The following is a 17,761-nucleotide window of genomic DNA, read 5'->3' on the forward strand; positions in this document are numbered from 1 at the left end:
TGTGTGTACAATTTCTTTAATATCTTTATTTGGGTGGGTTCCTTTGTCTTTGAGATGTGATGATTTCTTATCAATATTCTCAAGAAACATGGTGATATTGGTGATACAATGCAGTGTCTGCGAAAACAGAACAAAAGGGCAAATATATGTTTCAAGGAAATATGTTAATATTAACCATAAGAAACAGCTTGACTTGTGTTGGTGGATTATTCTTACACCTCAGCTATGATTTGCTTTCTTTGCTTGTTTTAATGGTAGACTTTGTGGAACTTAGCCCCACCAACATGGTGCCATGATGGCCTTGGCTGCCTCCATTATATCCATTGATGGCACAGAAGCTTGAGGAGACCAGAACTTTTTCTGAGCACTGTAGGATAACATAGCCTCAGATACTTTAGGTTTATTGAGTTGTTCCCATCACAATGCTCCCTTTCTTCTGTTTATTTGTAACTTCTTTCTTTGTGCTCTGTTGACTTGTAAATATTGTTTTTCCTATTCTCCTTAAATTCTCTGTGTAGTATATTCAGAACAATGCCCATTTTGTATGGGCACAGGAAGACAGTAGTAAATGCTATGCTTTTGTTATGTGAGTCATTTGACTCTAAATGATACTTTCCTCCTGGGCATGTGTCCTCTTGACCTAAGCCTCAGCTGCCCTTACTTCCTAGCACCCCCAAAATCAGAGTCCCGACGAGGGACGGGATGGACCCAGGGCGAGGGATGAGTTGTGTGCTACCCTGGCATTGAAATGGGCCTGGCCAAAGTGCCTAATGCTTAACTATAAGTTAAGAGCTTGGTCATGGACAGATGCTGTCATGAGCCAAAAAGTAATAACTAGATTTGAACCCTGCTGGGGTTAGCAATAATTAATCTGGCCTGAGCTCTGTAGTCTGAGTCTGTGGCAAGATATTCTGAGGAGAGTTGCCCTACAAGCTTCAACCTATCTTTTACTGTGTCCATACAAAAAGGACATTGCTCTGAATATACTACACAGAGAACTTAAGGAGAAGAGAAAAACAATATTTACAAGTCAACAGAGCACAAAGAAAGAAATTACAAATAAACACAGAGGAAAGGGAGCACTGTGATGGGAACAACCCAATAAATCTAAACTACCTGAGGCTATGTTATTCTACAGAACATGTGAACTAGAGACAGAAAAATGAACCACTCCTCCACAGCATAATGCCTGTTAGTGAAAGGGCTATGGTTCCTGTTCAGCTGAATCTCTTAACTGTGCATTTTTTGACTTGGAATCTGAAAGACTGAATAGCAATTACTCTCAGCAACCCTGGTGAATGTGAAGCTTGGCCTTTTCATATTTCCTGAAGCCAGAGTTCTCTACAATGACAAAAAACCTTTGCTCTCTTTCATTTGAAAACACTGCCATCTTAAAGGCATTTGAAGAGGAAGGGAGAGATAGAGAGTAAATTTTTTTGTTAGAGTAAATTTTGTGCAGTTATTTGAGTAGTGCTTCAGAAGCACTGAGAATAGGTTTAACTAAAGCAGATGTAGTATTGAGAGTAGACAACTATTCCTGCCTTTTTGACATCTGTCTTATAGAAGCCAAGGACTCAGGAAGGGACAACAGCTCCAGTTTCATTCATTACTCAGCCCCCAGGATTATCCTTATCCACCTCCCTCTGCTCATCAATTTCTTTGGCCCCTCACTTCCTCAGACTTAAAGCCCCTTCCCTACATATACCCATTTTCTGACCATCTACTGGTGAAGGATTACAAAAGTGTACCATAATGGCAGGCCAGAGGGCACACCCCCAAAACACCCTCCCCCTCACTCTGATTCCCACCATCATTATCAAGTGGGTGTCCCAAACACTTAGCTCCTCAGAGCACCCCCGCTTTTTGTTTGTATCACACCCAGTGATACACAGGGGTTACTCCTGGTTCATGGCACTCGGGAATTACTCCTGGTGGTGCTTGGGGGACCATATGGGATGCTGGAAATCGAACCCAGGTAGGCCACATGCAAGGCAAATGCCCACTCACTGTGCTATTACTCCAACCCCTCCTTAGCCCCCTTTGAAGACCTCCCCCAATGCTTTTCCTTAAAACTTTCATTCACCCCATTCTCTCACTGTTATCCTCTGCCTCGGTTCATGCATTTCTCTGCTCAGAAAGTAAATCTTAGACGTTTTTTTTTAAGACCCAGGGGTTTGTTTTGGTTTTGGATTCTCTTTAAAAATTACTGACTTAAGGCCCCCAAATGACCACTAAGCAGTAAGAAAGAACAGTGAATAAACTTTATTTCCTCTATTTCTACTGTATGGCAAATGGGGGGAAAGGGATGGGCTGGAGAAACAACTGTACATAAAAGCTACGTATGATCATGTGATTAAAGTTAGGGATGAGATAACCAAGAATGCATCATCATCATCCCATTGATCGTCGATTTTCTCGAGTGGTCTCAGTAACATCTCCATTCATCTTAGCCCTGAGATTTTAGAAACCTCTCTTTACTCGTTCTTCCCAACTGTGCCACATTGGAGGCTCTTTCAGGGTCAGGGGAATGAGACCTGAGAATGCAACCTAAGCTCATAAAATGGCATGGGAATGTTAAACTGGACCAAGATTTCACTAAAAAAGTCAAATGAAGACAAGTTACCAATGCAATAAGCCAAACGTCTTTATTGGCTGTAGGAAACATTGTTTTTGCTTTCTCCTCTGCCACAAGGAGTTTAGGTTTACTGAGTAGTACCCATCACAATGCTCCTGAAATACTTCCACTCCTCTGTGTTTATTGGAATGTAGCTCTAAACATTTTAGGATAACATTGGTATGTCCTATTTTCCTTGCCACAGTGAGCTTAGGTTTATCACAGTGCTCCGGAGGCACTTCCATTCCTCTGTGTTTATCTCTGAACTCTTCTCTGTGCTCTCTACCCCAACGAGTCTATCACCTTTCCCCCATAATCAGACTCTTTTAACTTATAAGGTCAGATTCCTCAGAAATCTATGATTTTATATTTGTAAATAAAGTGTTGCTTTTCTCCTTCTTATGTCTTTTGTATAGTTTAAAGAAATGTCCTTTTTGTACAGACACAGGAAGACAGTTAATATTATGCTTTTGTAACTTTGGAGTTAATTGACTCAAAGTAATATTCACTCCTGGGCATCTGCTTTCTCAACTTAAGCCTCAAGTTGCCCTTAGTTCCTAGCCCCCCAAAAGCAAGGTCTCGATGAGGGTCTGGATGGACCCAGGACTAGCTGTGAGCTACCCTGGCATAGAAATGGGCCAGGCCAAAGTGCCACAATACTTAACTATAAGTTAAAAGCATGGTTATAGACAAATTCTGTCATGATCCAAAAAGTAACAACGAGATTAGGACCCTGCTAGGGTGAGGAAAAACTAATCTGACCTGAGCACTGTAGTCTGAGATATATAGCAAGATGCCCCCAAGAGAGTCATCCTATAAGCTTAGTGCATCTCTGTGTCCATTCAAAATGACTAATATTATGAATGTTTTTATGTCTGTTGGACTAAAGAGAGGAGAAACACACACATATTTTGCCCTTAGGCCAGTTGTATTGCTGGATGAAAATCTGTCCTAGAAGAAGCTTACATCCCTTGACTGTATGACAACACCTATGTGTAATTGTTACCCCAACCCCTCATGATTTGGGTTTTAACCAAGGTTGTCAGAATGGGTTGGGAGGAGCTGGAGCAATAGCACAGCAGGGAGGGCATTTGCCTTGCACACAGCTGACCCGGGTTCGATTCCTAGCATCCCATATGGTCCCCTGAGCACCACCAGCAGTAATTCCTTAGTGCAGATCCAGGAGTAACCCCTGTGCATTGACAGGTTTGACCCAAAAAGCAAACAAAAAAAAAGGGGGGGGGAGAGAGTGGGCTGGGAGAGGAAGAAGCAGGAAGGAGAAGTATGAAGGAGCAGGATCCAAGAGGAGGATGAAAGGAATAGGGGAAGGATCAGGAGGAGAATCAGGAGAACCCAGAAGGAGAACCAGGAGAGAATGGAGATGAGATTGGAATAAGCTGTAACTGAGACCAACCAGCCTGGCCCTTGTTTCCTCCTTCATCCACCCATTGCTATCAGCCACCCTGGAGTGGGGGAAGCAGCATGAGACCACCGAACGCAGGTGGCAAGAGAGAGGCTGCTGAGGCCTTTCATAATTTATTTTTGGGTGCAAAATTGGCTAGCTTGAGCTAGGGCCCTCCTCTGGCAGACCAACATGGTGGTAGCCCTCTTGGAACGAGTGGCCCTGAGTCTCAAAAGTTAGGGACTTTTATACTATAACATTATTTAGCAGGGACTTTCTGTGAACCACCCTTTGGGCCACAGTCTGAGGGGCTTTTTTTACTACTGTACTTAGCAAATTGATTATAAGTTGGAATTACATAAGATTTGCATAGGAGTTACAAAAGACTTACATTGTGGGGAGGGAGTGGGCTTTTCTACCTGCATCTGATTGGTAACCCTTAGCTGACCCCACCATGGCTATCTCACTTCAGGGAAGTCATGACTCAATTTTACGTGTCTGTGCTCAGTTCCAGGAATCGGTGCTCAATTCCAGGCACTCTAGAACTGAAGCCTAAGCCTAGCTTCTTTTGGCTTCTTCATGAGCCTGTCATGGCTTTCTTCTCTGTCTCTCAGGATAAGGGGCACAAACCCATTCCTCACCCCGATAACTCACCTTATGAAGACTCAAAGTGCTGCCCTCTCGCTCACAAGAGGCCTGTCTTCCTGGAGGGCAGCTCACCCTACACCTCATCTTCTGCTGCTGGTTCACCAACACCCCAAGCCCCTGAGGGGCCCTATTGCTGACACCCAGCCCTTGTATTTGCTGGCTAAAATGGAAATCACACTGCATTTTGGTTTTGTTCTTCTCCCACTTTCACCTTTTCCAATGAGAGGTTACAGAGCCACAGAGAAAAATCACAGTGCAGGGTGTTTAGAGGATTGTTTTAAAGTAGTATCTCAATGCCATGTGGGTAATTAATGCTTTCATTGTGCCAGTTGTAATAATCCCTTGTATCCACGTAGTGCTTGTTCTTCAGAATCCTTTCATGGGCAGCTTTCTTGTTGATGCTTATGAAAACCTACAGAAGAGGCTCTCATGCACACATGTTCCAGCACCACCCCTCCACTATTGCCTCAGCCCCACTCAACCTCACTGCCCGCCCCCCATCTCCCCACCGTGGTAAGCTCTGTTCTGTAGACCAGAATCTGTGAACAGATTCTGTGGCTTTGGACCATTTGCTAGTCCCTTACTATGTCTCTTTATATTCTACATATGAAAGGTCATCTTTTCTTATAGTCAAGGAGTAGTTCAGTGTGTGTGTGTGTGTGTGTGTGTGTGTGTGTGTGGTGTGTTTGTATGCGTGTGTGTGGCAGTTTCTTTATTCTGTCATCTGTTCTTGAAGACGGGTTGTTTCCAGATTTTGCTTGTTGTGAATGAATACTGCTTCCAATGAACATAAGAGTACAAATATCTTTTCTGAATAGTTTTTGTGTTTGGGGAATGGACTCCTAGAAGTGGAATTTCTGGGTCATCTGGAGGCATAATTGTTAGTTCTTTGAGATATGTCCATATTATTTTTCAAAAGAGATTGATGCAAAAGTAACAACAGCAAAAATAGCCAATAGGGACATCTTTTTTTCCTATTCTTTACATCCTCTTAATACCCACTTCTCCTTCTCTTGCAGCTCTAAATATTATTTATTTTGGTTTTAAAGCCATACCTAGCAGTGTGCTCAGGGATCACTCCTAGACATGCTGGGGAAACCATGTGTGGGACCAGAGATCAAACATAGGATAGCCATATACAAGGCAAGTGCCCTACTCACTGTACTGTCACTCTATCTTCTAGTACCCCTTTATAAACTTTCACAAACTTGTGGTCTTCCTCCTCCTCCCTGGAAACCCACCTTCACTGCCTAAATAGACAGTTTCTTCCTCCTTGATCTTCTCTTATGGTCTTACAAATCTCAGCACTCAAGTTATGAGTAGATGTGCATGGAATGTCTTTCTTCCATCACTGGGGGTAGGAAGGAAAGAAGGTTGATTATCCTGTCAGAGCAGATGCTAAATTATAAGTTCAACTTCCTTTTAAGATACTGACTCCTTGGCATTAACCTAACAAGTGAGATATCTTGCCAAAGACTGTTAATTAACCCCAGTGTCAGTGCATCCTTGTCTTACTTGACAAAACAATATTTATTTTAACATGACTTGGACCTTGCCTATTATGGAAAAGTAACTCAGGCATTCTTTGCCTGGGTTAGGTAACTGTTCTTTGTCCTGTAGGTACTCACTCTGTTGTCAGAAGAATCATGCTTCCTCTACGTCTCTGCTATTGTACTTTGCTCTTTAAAAGTCAGAGGTTCTCTTGGGGCTGGGGTAATAGCACAGCAGGTAGGGCCTTTGCCTTGCATGCAGCCAACCTGGGTTCGAATCCCAGCATCCCGTATGGTCCCCCAAAGCATCTCCAGGGGTAATTGCTGAGTGCAGAGCCAGGAGTAACCCCTGTGCATTGCTGAGTGTGACTCAAAAAGAAAAAAAAAAGTCAGAGGTTCTTTCATCAAAGTGAGGGCTTCACTGAGCTTATTTTTACATGGGCTTTTAATAAAACTACAGTTTTGTGAAATCAAAATTATATATGAAATTATGAGAGGCCTAAGGTTGGATTTATAATAACAACCCCAAATTTGTTATAATCCAACGTGATTTCAGAACCCTGTTGATCAAAGCTTATGTCCCTTTTGGTTGGTTGGTTGCTTGGTTTGTTGCTCAGATTTGGTTTTGGAGCCAGACCCAGCAATGCTCAGGGTTAACTCCTATTTCTGTACTCAGGAGGTGACACCTGGCAGTATTTACATATACATTGTCAGGGATAGAATCAGAGTCAGCCATGTGAAAGGCAAAGTGCCTTAACCCCTGTGCAAACTCTCTGGCCCAAAGCTTGTATTCTTGAAATAAATGCTCAATATTGATTCACAGCCTTAAGCTTAAGGCAGACTCACAGTAGGAGGAGCCGAGTAAACATCCTTCAGACATGTCTACTTCTCCTCATTCCCACTTGCAGCCTCTTGATACAGTGCAGTATGAAGATTTGGTGAGAAGGATATTTCCTAGGAGATATTTTAAATAAATATATTAAAATATTAAATATATTCATTTCTTGCCTAGTTCTATATTCAATAAAACTTATTTTCTCTATGGAGAGAAGTTCCCTCTTACCTGCCAGCCTCCCCCCTTGGCAGACATATAACAAATTTTATTTTACTTGCTCCAATAAAACTTAAAGGAATGGCAATTGGAATTATCAGAAAATAAATCAATAAAAGTTTGTGATGACTGCTAAACTATTTCAGCAGTATAAATGTTAGTTCATTATTTTAAAATGTATAAAATCCCTTAGCAAGCTAGTTCACCTTTCTTAATATAGTAGAGGGCTACCATAAGCAATCTTTAGTGCTATACTCAATGCTGCATGTTGTGAAATGTGTCCTATATCAAGAGAAGCTCTTTTAATCTTTCTTGTAAAACTGGTTTCAAGACTATGAACTCCCTAATCTATTGCCTGTCACTGAATCCCTGTACAATTTTTCCAGATCTGACTGATATTCTGTCTTGAGAGAGTATTCTTGGTGAAGGGTTTATTTCATTGAGTGCTTGTGCCATAAAGGAATACCGTTATACTCTTCTAGCTCACAGAGTTTTGTTTATTTGATAGATCTGCTGTACATCTTATGTCCTTTCCTTTCTATGTAAATTCCTTTTTTGATATTGTTGCTTTCAATATTCTGACTTTGTCTTTAGCTTTTGTTATTTTGAAGCCAGTATGCCTGGGATTTATTGTAGTTGAGTATGTTTTTGCTGTGACCTTTCAAACCACTTGCTTGCAATCCTCAACTCTTTGACATTCTTATTAATGATTTCTTTAATTTCATCACATTTGCCTTCCTGCCCTTCAGGGATTCCAGTGATACTTATATTGTTCCTCATGAATAATTAATCCCATAGTTCTCTGGTATGTTGTTCATTTTATTTTCAGACTATTTTCTACTTTCTGCTGTTTTCTATTGATTTCCTCGTCATCTTGGAACCCCTGGATATTTTGCTCATTTTCTGTTATTCTGCTATATAGAACTTCTATTGAGTTTCTTTCAATGACTTATCATGTTCTTCATTTCTGTCATTTCTATTTGAAATAGATTTTTATTTTGACTCCTGTGCTTTCTTGTTCTTTGCTGATTACCTGTGCCATTATTTCTTTAAGTTCTTTGAACATCCTCATCACTGAAAACATTGGGGATTTATTTACTGGTATTGTTTAAGTCTTTGTTCATATAGTTTTTGCTCATTGAGCTTGGTGGCCTTCTATATGTTTCCCCATTGATTTTCTAAAGATCTTCCTGTACTGGGGATGTGTCTTTGTACTTAGATGGACTGGTAAATGGGGTCTAGGCACAAAGATTCTGGGGTTGCTCTTTCTTTGCCCATTTGGGAGGGTAAAGAAGCAAGAAGATAAGGAGCTGTAAATGTGAGCCCACTTATATGATACAGGTTGGGTGTGGAGGCTGCTGGAACCAAGCCAAAAAGGAGGGGCTCTACCTCCCATTCTGGATTAGACCCAGTGATGTCAGCCAGATGGCAGCCAGAGGCAGGTCTCTCCTGGGATGGTGGAGCTGCAAACAGAAAGTTGCTCCAATAGTGCAACAGGTAGGGCATTTGCTTTGCATGCAGCCAACTTGGGTTCCATTCCTCTGCCCCTCTCAGAGAGCCCGGCAAGCTACCGAGAGTATCTCACCCACACGACAGAGCTGTGACATATTTGATATGCCAAAAACAGTAAAACAAGTCTCACAATGGAGACGTTACTGGTGCCCGTTTGAGCAAATCGTTGAACAACAGGATGACAGTGATACAGTGATACGGGAAAAGAAGCCACTAGAGTTAAGGGTAAGGGTGCTGTGACACACTGTTCCAACTTCACTGGGGGAGGAATACTGAATCACATCCTCTCTCATACTTTATTTCTCACAGATGTTCTAGATGAGAGGAGGGCTGGGCTTGTGGCTTCCCTGCAAGGATGAGATCTGGGTTCAGTCTCCGACACTGCAAGAAAAAAAGAAAAGCAAACTGAGTCCTGGATAAAACTGGCTTTTGGGGTCATTTAGGTGTATTGTAAGTGCTTCAGAACATTCTGCCTAGCAAGAATTTATTCTCAATAAAAACCAGGTTGAACTCACAAGATAATCTTTGTATACCCCGGATCAGGGAAGAAAGAACTTAGATATTATAGAAATTTGGTTTGTATGCTTACAGAAATGCAAAGTTAAATTATTTTATTGTGTGTGGAATTAGTTCAGTTATTTATGTGTAAATTATGGAAAACTCATAATCTGCCTCTGCCTCATAAAACAAAGAAACCCAAAATCCTTTTTCTAGATTTAGAGATGATATCTACATACCTAGACTTACATATAAGCTTTCATAGAATCATATTATTGATATGTAATACAGAAAATGCAAAAATATTAAGATGGGGATTTGGGGAGGTTATTTTTAGGTAATGACTGAAACAGGATTTTTTTAATTCTATGGCATAGTATGGTATGAATTTATTGCCATTTGTAGAGTTATCACAGTGATGAATATTACTTCTAATTCCATTACTCTTTGCAGTGATTTAGAATTATCTTTTCAAATGTTTATTATTTGGTTACAATCACTTTTTTAAAATGTGTCTCTCTATGGAGCGAGATTGTTAGTACAGCAAATAGGATATTTGCCTTGCACGTAGCTGACCCTGGTTTGATTCTTGGCATTCCATATGGTCCCCAATGCTTTACCAGAACTAATTTCTAAGCACAGAGCCATAAGTCACCCAAGCATCTCTGGGTATGCCCCTCCCCCCACAAAAAATGTGTCTCTAACCAAAAATAGACATGACAATGGGGCTAATTAAAACCCATCCCTAAATAAGAATTTTACCAAATACAACAAAGGACAAAAAAGGGAATGCATAACAATATTTCATGAGATGAGTTCTAGTCACAAACATGTATCCTATTTTTAATATACATACCAGAGTAAGGTATTGACTCCATTAGAAAGTTACCTGTCTAAGTCTCAGTCTTCAGATAGGAACAGAAGACAAAATTTAAGATGTTTTAATGGAAAACTACAATTATAATTTATATTGCATGATTTACTAAAGTAAATTAAACTGGATTTGGGAAGAGGAAGAGCCAGTAATATTGTGTTCTGCTTACAAAGATTTCTGAAACTCAGAAACTAGAGTATGATCCTTAAAAATGATGTACAGAATGTGGTTTTCCAACTTTGCATTCCTTCAAGATCCATTTATGCTGTTGACATGACAAGATTTTATCTTTCTCTTAAGGCTGAGTACTATTCATTGTTAGTTTGAATCATATCTTTATCCACAGTCACTGATGAACACTCAGACTGTCTCCATACTTTGTCTATTGGGAATAGTGCTGCAGAGAATATCAGTGTGCATATATTTATGTAGTTTCAGATAGATACCTAGAAGTAGAATTGCTGGACCAGAGTTAGCTCCTTTTTTAAAAATCAACATTCTTATTTCACTAAGATAAATAGTCTCCATCAGTTTTCTAAGTATTCAAGATAATGGGGCTTCGTAATTCCCTGATAATGATAGAAAATAGTGCGTTTATGCACTTTTTGTCAGTTTAAGACAGTGAAGAGGTTACATTACACTTAGGTTTTTGTAAGAACAAGGGGAAACATTAATGACTGATGTGATTATAGTAAAAAATACATATATTCTTCCTGCCATATATTTTTATAATTTGTTAGGGAACAGGGGAATTTTATGTACATAAACATGTAATCCATCACAATAATAGTCCAATAAATGCCATGGATTATTATCTCAGACTGCAGTCATCAGATGCATTTAATGACAAACTACAAGCATTCCATCAACTTGATTAAGGTCCAAATCTTCTTCTGCTTCTTTTATGGGAAAGGAAGCTCTTCAAGCAGTTCTCGAAATGCTGATGCCAGGTGTTCTCGGTCCCAGCATTACTGGAGGCCACCATGACCACACCTGGGGGCACTATATGATTCTAAGAATGAAACTCAAGGCCTAAAACATGCAAAGCCTGTGCTCCAAGTTGTTTCAGCTCTGCCCACCCAGCACAAGTTGTTTCTTCTTTGCTCTAGATCAGGTTCATACAGTCAGGAGGGCATAGAGTGAGTTTGCTTAGATCACTTTATTTCTTTTTTTTTTTTTTTGCTTTTTGGGTCACACCCGGCAATGCACAGGGGTGTGACCCAAAAAGCACTCCTCGCTCTGCACTCAGGAATTACCCCTGGCGGTGCTCAGGGGACCATATGGGATGCTGAGAATCGAACCTGGGTCGGCCGCGTGCAAGGCAAACGCCCTACCCACCATGCTATTGCTCCAGCCCCTAGATCACTTTATTTCTTCAAGTATTTGTCCTTAGTACGCCCCTTCTCTAATAGAATTATGGGCCTGACTGTGACTCCTATCTTATTAAACCCCATCTGGTTATTTGATTTCTAGCTGTGTGCCAAGACAAGAACTTTCTCCATTTAACATATGTTCTTTCTACCCAGGACCTTTCCAGGCGAAGCCTAGTCTTGGATTACTAGGAACTCTAAGAGCAGAGGGGTAATTTTTAATATGACCTCAGAAATTGATTCCACTTCAATCACTTTATGAAAACCTTTAGTACTTTTTCCACTCTAGAGAAGTTTGTGTTCTCTCTCTCTTTCTCACTTTCTTTCTCTCTCGTCCTCTCTCTTCCTCTCCTCTCACATCTTTAAATTTCCTTCAATAAAAACTTTTGCTTGACTGAAAATAAATGAACTTTTTTAAACCCTTGGAATTGACTTATTGAACTATGCTGACACTTGACATTTAAAATGTAAGATATTTTTCATCTTAGTTAACTCAGAATTTATCATTTTTCATTCACCCCACAGATCTGCTTGGGACAAACTCAGGGCCATACACACTCTAACACACTCTATTACTGATCCATATCTCCAGACCTCGAACTTCTGACTTTATTTTCCCAGTTTGTGGATGCATGCTGAATTTTACTGTTACTAAAGTATTGTATCTGGGGCTGGAGCAATAGCACAGTGGGTAGGCCATTTGCCTTGCACGCGGCTGACCCGGGTTCGATTCCCAGCATCCCTTATGGTTCCCCCAAGCACTGCCAGGAGTAATTCTTAAGTGAAGAGCCAGGAGTAACCCCTGTGCGTCACTAGATGTGACCCAAACAGAAAAAAAAAAAACTTTTTAAAAAAAAAATTTATTATTGAATCACTGTGAGGTACAGTTACAAACTTATGAACTTTCATGTTTGCATTTCAGTCATACAATGATAGTTTACCCATCCCTTCACCAGTGCCCATTCTCCTCCATCAATGTTCCCAATATCCCTCCCAACATCCCCACCTTATCCCCCACCTCTCCACCCCGATTCTGTGGCAGGGCATTCCCTTTTGTTCTCTCTCCTTTTGGGTATTGTGGTTTGCAATAGAGGTATTGAGTGGCCATCATGTTTGGTCTATAGTCTACTTTGGCATGCACCTTTCAACCCAAATGGGTCCTCCCAACATCCTTTACTTGGTGTTCCCTTCTCTATCTGAGCTGCCTGTTCCCCCAGCATTTGAGGCTGGTTTCCAAGCCATGGAGCAGACCTCCTGGTCCTTCTCTCTATTACTCTTGGGTGTTAGTCTCCCATTCTGTTACTTTATATTCCACAGATGAGTGTGATCTTTCTATGTCTGTCTCTCTCTTTCTGACTCATTTCACTTAACATGATACTTTCCATGTTGATCCACTTATATGCAAATTTCATGACTCCATCTTTTCTAACATCTGCATAGTATTCCATTGTGTAGATGTATCTTTAAATTGGAGGTCAAAAAGATCATGTCTCCAGCTTTCTCTGATAGAATATTCTGGGTGTTGCCAAAATGCAAAACAAAACAACAAGAAGAAAATACTGTGTCTCTGAGATGTTCAAATAAAACCAAACATTTGTTTCATTCAGACAGATTCATCTCATTTGAAAACTTGTACAAGGTTCAGGGGAATACTAAAGTTCCATCTACCTCTTTGCTCTCTCCTTTCTTATAAAGGAGAAACAGTAATCACCTTTCGTTGAGAGCTCTCCTGATGCATATTAATGCTATTTGCTTTGGTTCTCTCTTCAAGTTGAGAACAGCTCATCACCATTTTCTATTTAATAACCCTCAAGGATTTGACAATAGCTAAGAATATTCCCAAGCTTCCCTTCAATCCTTTCCTTTAAACTTGTATTATTGGTTTAGCTTTTCAACAGTTCAGTGTCTTTCTCCTGACTAATCACTCGGCAGTAAGTCTTCCCAACTATCTTCCGTAGTTGTTTTCAAGTAAGAATGTGACTAAAGGATTAATGAGAGGGGCTTTCTTTCTCCCTCTCTGAGAAGAAAACACATGAGCTAAAATTTTATATTTCAAACTTTTAATGAGTAGCATGAAGATGCATTTGAGAGCAAACACTATGGTGCCTATATTTTTTATAGTTTTTATATTCAGATCTGCTCCTATACTGAGTAATCTTAGGCAAATTATTGAATTCTCAATGCCTCATTTTCTCATCTGTAAAATAAAGGTGATTTTACTTTTTCCCTTGGAGCATTAGGATGAAATCAGTGTAGCATCATGGGCTTCCTGTAGCTGAGAGGTGTCTTGGAACATGAGACTTGATGGCAAAACTAGGAACTCTCTTGATCGAAGTCAAACTGTTGGCCACTCAACCCTTAAAAATATTAGATACTGTTGGGAATAGAAAGGAAGGAACCATCATGATAGGATTAATTTTATCAGATACAAAGGATTTTGGGGGGGGGGAGGTCACACCTGGCGATGCACAGGGGTTACTCCTGGTTCTGCACTCAGGAATTACCCCTGGCCGTGCTCAGGGGACCATATGGGATGCTGGGATTTGAACCCGGGTCGGCCGCGTGCAAGGCAAATGCCCTACCCGCTGTGCTATCTCTCCAGCCCCAGATACAAAGGATTTTTAAAAAAACTTCAGGCACCATGATTTATAACATTATTAACAACCAGGTTTCATGTATTTAATGTTTCAACACCACAACCTCCACCCGATCAACACCCCCAGAACTGTCCCCCCAACATGGTAAGCTCAGTTCTGTAGACCAGTTCTCAGATTCTGTTTCCTTATAAAGGAATTTTTTATATCATCCCCTGTTCCTTTGAATTTTGACTCATACAATCCCTGATGAGAATCTGAAAGGTGAAATTGCACTGAAGTAATTAATTCTAAATGTCAGGCATTTGGGCTTCATTTTCTTTATATATTCTTAGCTATTATTATAGTCTGTCAAATATATTTCTTCTACTTCATTTTATGATGCTCTGCTTTCCTTTGATCATTTTTTTTGTCTGTTCTTTTAATCTTAGGTCAACCCAAATCAAAACATATTCTTGGGATAATGCCCAGGTTATCCTGGTTGGGAACAAGTGTGACATGGAAGATGAGCGAGTCATCTCAACTGAAAGAGGCCAACATTTAGGAGAACAGCTCGGTAAGTAACAGATTAAATGAAAGTGTGGTAATTATTTGTAACCATGTGAATAATGCCAGAGAATTGCTAGGGTGGATTCAGTAGAAATAACGTCAACCAAACTCCTCCAAAAGCAGTGAGTAGGTTTTTCTCTCATATTGTGTGCCCCCATTCAAGTTCAAGCATAAGCACCAGAGATAAATAACAAAAACAGTGATCTGGGGCTGGAGTGATAGCACAGCAGGTAGGGCATTTGCCTTGCATGCAGCCAACCCGGGTTCAATTCCCAGCATTCCATATGATCCACGGAGTACTGCCAGGAGTAATTCCTGAGTGCAGAGCCAGGAGTAACCCCTGAGCATTGCCGAGTGTGACCCAACAAGGAAAAAAAAAAACAGTGATCTAGCACAACATTGATATGTGTGTTCCATGAAAAACACAGAATAGGCCTTGCCTTTCTATTTATTTGAGATGCTTTTTCTCCATTCACAAGACTGTGTATTGAATATGCTCTATATTTTATTGTCATTGTCCTCAGGTTTCCATTGAAAGAGTGTAGTGGCACAGAATAGATCGCTAATAGAATCTGGTTCTAGGGACACCACTGGTGAGCTGTGTGACTGTTACAAACCTTTTTGAAACTCAATTCCCTCCTCTTTGAAGAATAAGTATCATAACCCATACCAACTTTAGCACATCCTTGTAAAGATCAACTGAAATAAGAGGAATAAAAGAGCTTTAGAATGGCAAAGCCATTTCAAACAGAAAATACTGTATCTAAAGAGAAATGCTTCAGCGAGTATAATAGGTTGAATTTTAGTGCAAAGGAGAAAGAACCGTGATTGATTTATTGAAGGCATTTGTACTGATCCCATGCTGTATGCCCTGTACTCTCTTACTCTCTATGATAACACAGAGGACACAAAAAAAAGTAGAAGGCGCTGCCCCTGGACTCATGCTGCTCTCCATAGGTGGGACTAGAGAAATATACAAGGTTGCAGAAATGGAAAGACAAAACTCCAAAACCAGATAATGAAGTGAGGCAGCTGGGAGGCAGATGCCAAGAGGAAAACAAATAGGAAAGTGGGGCGAGCACAGGGAGAGATATATTAGTAGGAAAGAGTGAAAGTGGAAAGGGCGGAAGGCTGATAAAGAGTTACACAGACAAGACTCATGCAGAGAAAATGTGAGAATGAATAGAATAACTAGGAAGAAGTGAGTGATGAGAAATATTAGCTGATATGTGGGCTAAGTGGCAAGATGGCATTCTCCCTAGAGGAGAAGAGAATGTGAAAACCACAGAGGAGAGGAAGTCTCATGCATAGAACACAGGCAAATAGTATACTTTATGGAGCACCGGAGGCATGAGTGTAAAATGTGTAACCTAACTCTAATACTGTGGGAATGGAGAGTGAGTTGGAAGTAAATTTCTAACCTAGAGCAAAAGAACTGGAATATTTTTCCATCTCCAGCTTCTCCACCTCCTCCTCCTTTCCTTCCTTCTGTCTTGGTAATTTCATCCCTCTTCCCTCTCTTTATCTCTTTCTCCATTAACATGCTGACACACACACAACTGCAGTTTGGGTTAAGTGTGAGTACCAGTGATACAAGTTTATATTAAGGAATAATCTACTTTCCAGCCTTTTAGGCCAGAACTTATATTAAGAAATACAACCAACTCAGCAAAACTGCACATATACATAGAGAGGATGAAGCAAATGTTTCACAGAAAAGGGACGGAATGTAACAAAAGTTTCAAAAAGACATGGTCTCCTACTCCCTTATTAGAAAAGATCCATTCTATTTTCTATCCTATTCTCTTTTCTATTTTCTTTTACTAAAGTTAGTCCTGATCACTGTGAGGTATGGCCCCAAACCAAATAATCATAGTAATTCTCCTCTCAGAGAGCTCGGCAAGCTACCGAGAGTGTCCCACCTGCATTGCAGAGCCTGGTAAACTCCCTGTGGCATATTCGATATGCTAAATACAGTAACAATAACAGGTCTCATTCCCCTGACCCTGAAAGAGCCTCCAATATGACATTGTTTGGAAGAACGAGTAAGAGAGGCTGCTAAAATCTCAGGGTTGGGATGAATGGAGACGTTACTGGCATCCGCTCAAGCGAATCGATGAACAATGGGATGACAGTGACAGTGAAATTTAACCCATTCAGTGGATCCTAGAACTCCACGAACAGGTCTCAACCTTCCAACTGTGATGAGGGGGTGCTCTGGAGTTGACCTGCTGGTAGAGTGGGTGCACAGGTTGAAGAAGCAAAGATTTTCCAGTGGGACACCTTGACTATCTTTTTTTAATTAATTAATTTATTTATTTATTTATTTGAGTTTTGGGGGTCACACTTGGCGATGATCAATGGTTACTCCTGGTTCTGCACTCAGAAATTACTCCTGACGGTGCTCAGGGCACCATATTGGATGCCAGGAATCGAACCCAGGTCGGTTGCATGCAAGGTAACTTTCTCCGACATGATCAAGCACATCCAGCCTAGGAGCCTGGCCATGTCCTCAAGAGATCAATGAGCTCATTGGACTATAGGCTGAAAGCAGGATCCTTTATTAAACCTCCTTAAAACTGCCTGTGAGAAAGTCACCCAGCTCTTTCGACTCTGTGACTGCTTTGAGCACATTTTGTTCCTAGATCCTCTCTCTATTTTTATTAGTTTACTGGTTCTAATTTGAAAAATTTGGGAATCTTCCCTTTATCTCTTAGCACCTCAAGAATGTAGGAATAAAGAATAGGAGATCTCGGGGCTAGAGTGATAGCACAGCGGGTAGGGTGTTTGCCTTGCACGCAGCCAATGCGGCCAACCCGGGTTTGATTCCCAGCATCCCATATGGTCCCCTGAGCACCGCCAGGAGTGGTTCCTAAGTGCAGAGCCAGAAGTAACCCCTGTGCATCGCCAGGTGTGACCCAGAAAGTAAAAAAATCAAATAGGAGATCCCCAAGAGAAAAGGAAAAAAGAAACCTGGGGTGGGATCAGCAAGGTGGCTTCTGAGAACATCTCTTCCCTCCTGATATTTTCTGCTGTAGCCAGTTATGTGCACCCATAGGAGGGGGCCTAAGGAGGGCAGAGGGGTGAATACACAGATCCAAATTATCTTCACTTATACACCTGAAGTGTTTTATGATCAAAGAAAAGTAGAGGGAAGTC

The 17,761-nt window shown here is 40.8% G+C and overlaps 1 protein-coding gene across 2 annotated transcripts in view; it reads left to right on the forward strand.

Moving 5' to 3' along the window:
- RAB3C (RAB3C, member RAS oncogene family) overlaps window positions 1-17,761 on the forward strand; it is a 260,347-nt gene that overhangs the window by 202,240 nt on the left and 40,346 nt on the right. For both annotated transcript variants that reach the window (XM_055124689.1, XM_004608451.2), the window contains exon 4: window positions 14,485-14,609. In XM_055124689.1, the coding sequence (XP_054980664.1) occupies window positions 14,485-14,609 (125 nt within the window). The remainder of the gene's footprint in view (window positions 1-14,484; window positions 14,610-17,761) is intronic.

Source organism: Sorex araneus, chromosome 1 (genome assembly GCF_027595985.1).
Source record: "Sorex araneus isolate mSorAra2 chromosome 1, mSorAra2.pri, whole genome shotgun sequence".
NCBI lineage: Eukaryota > Metazoa > Chordata > Mammalia > Eulipotyphla > Soricidae > Sorex > Sorex araneus.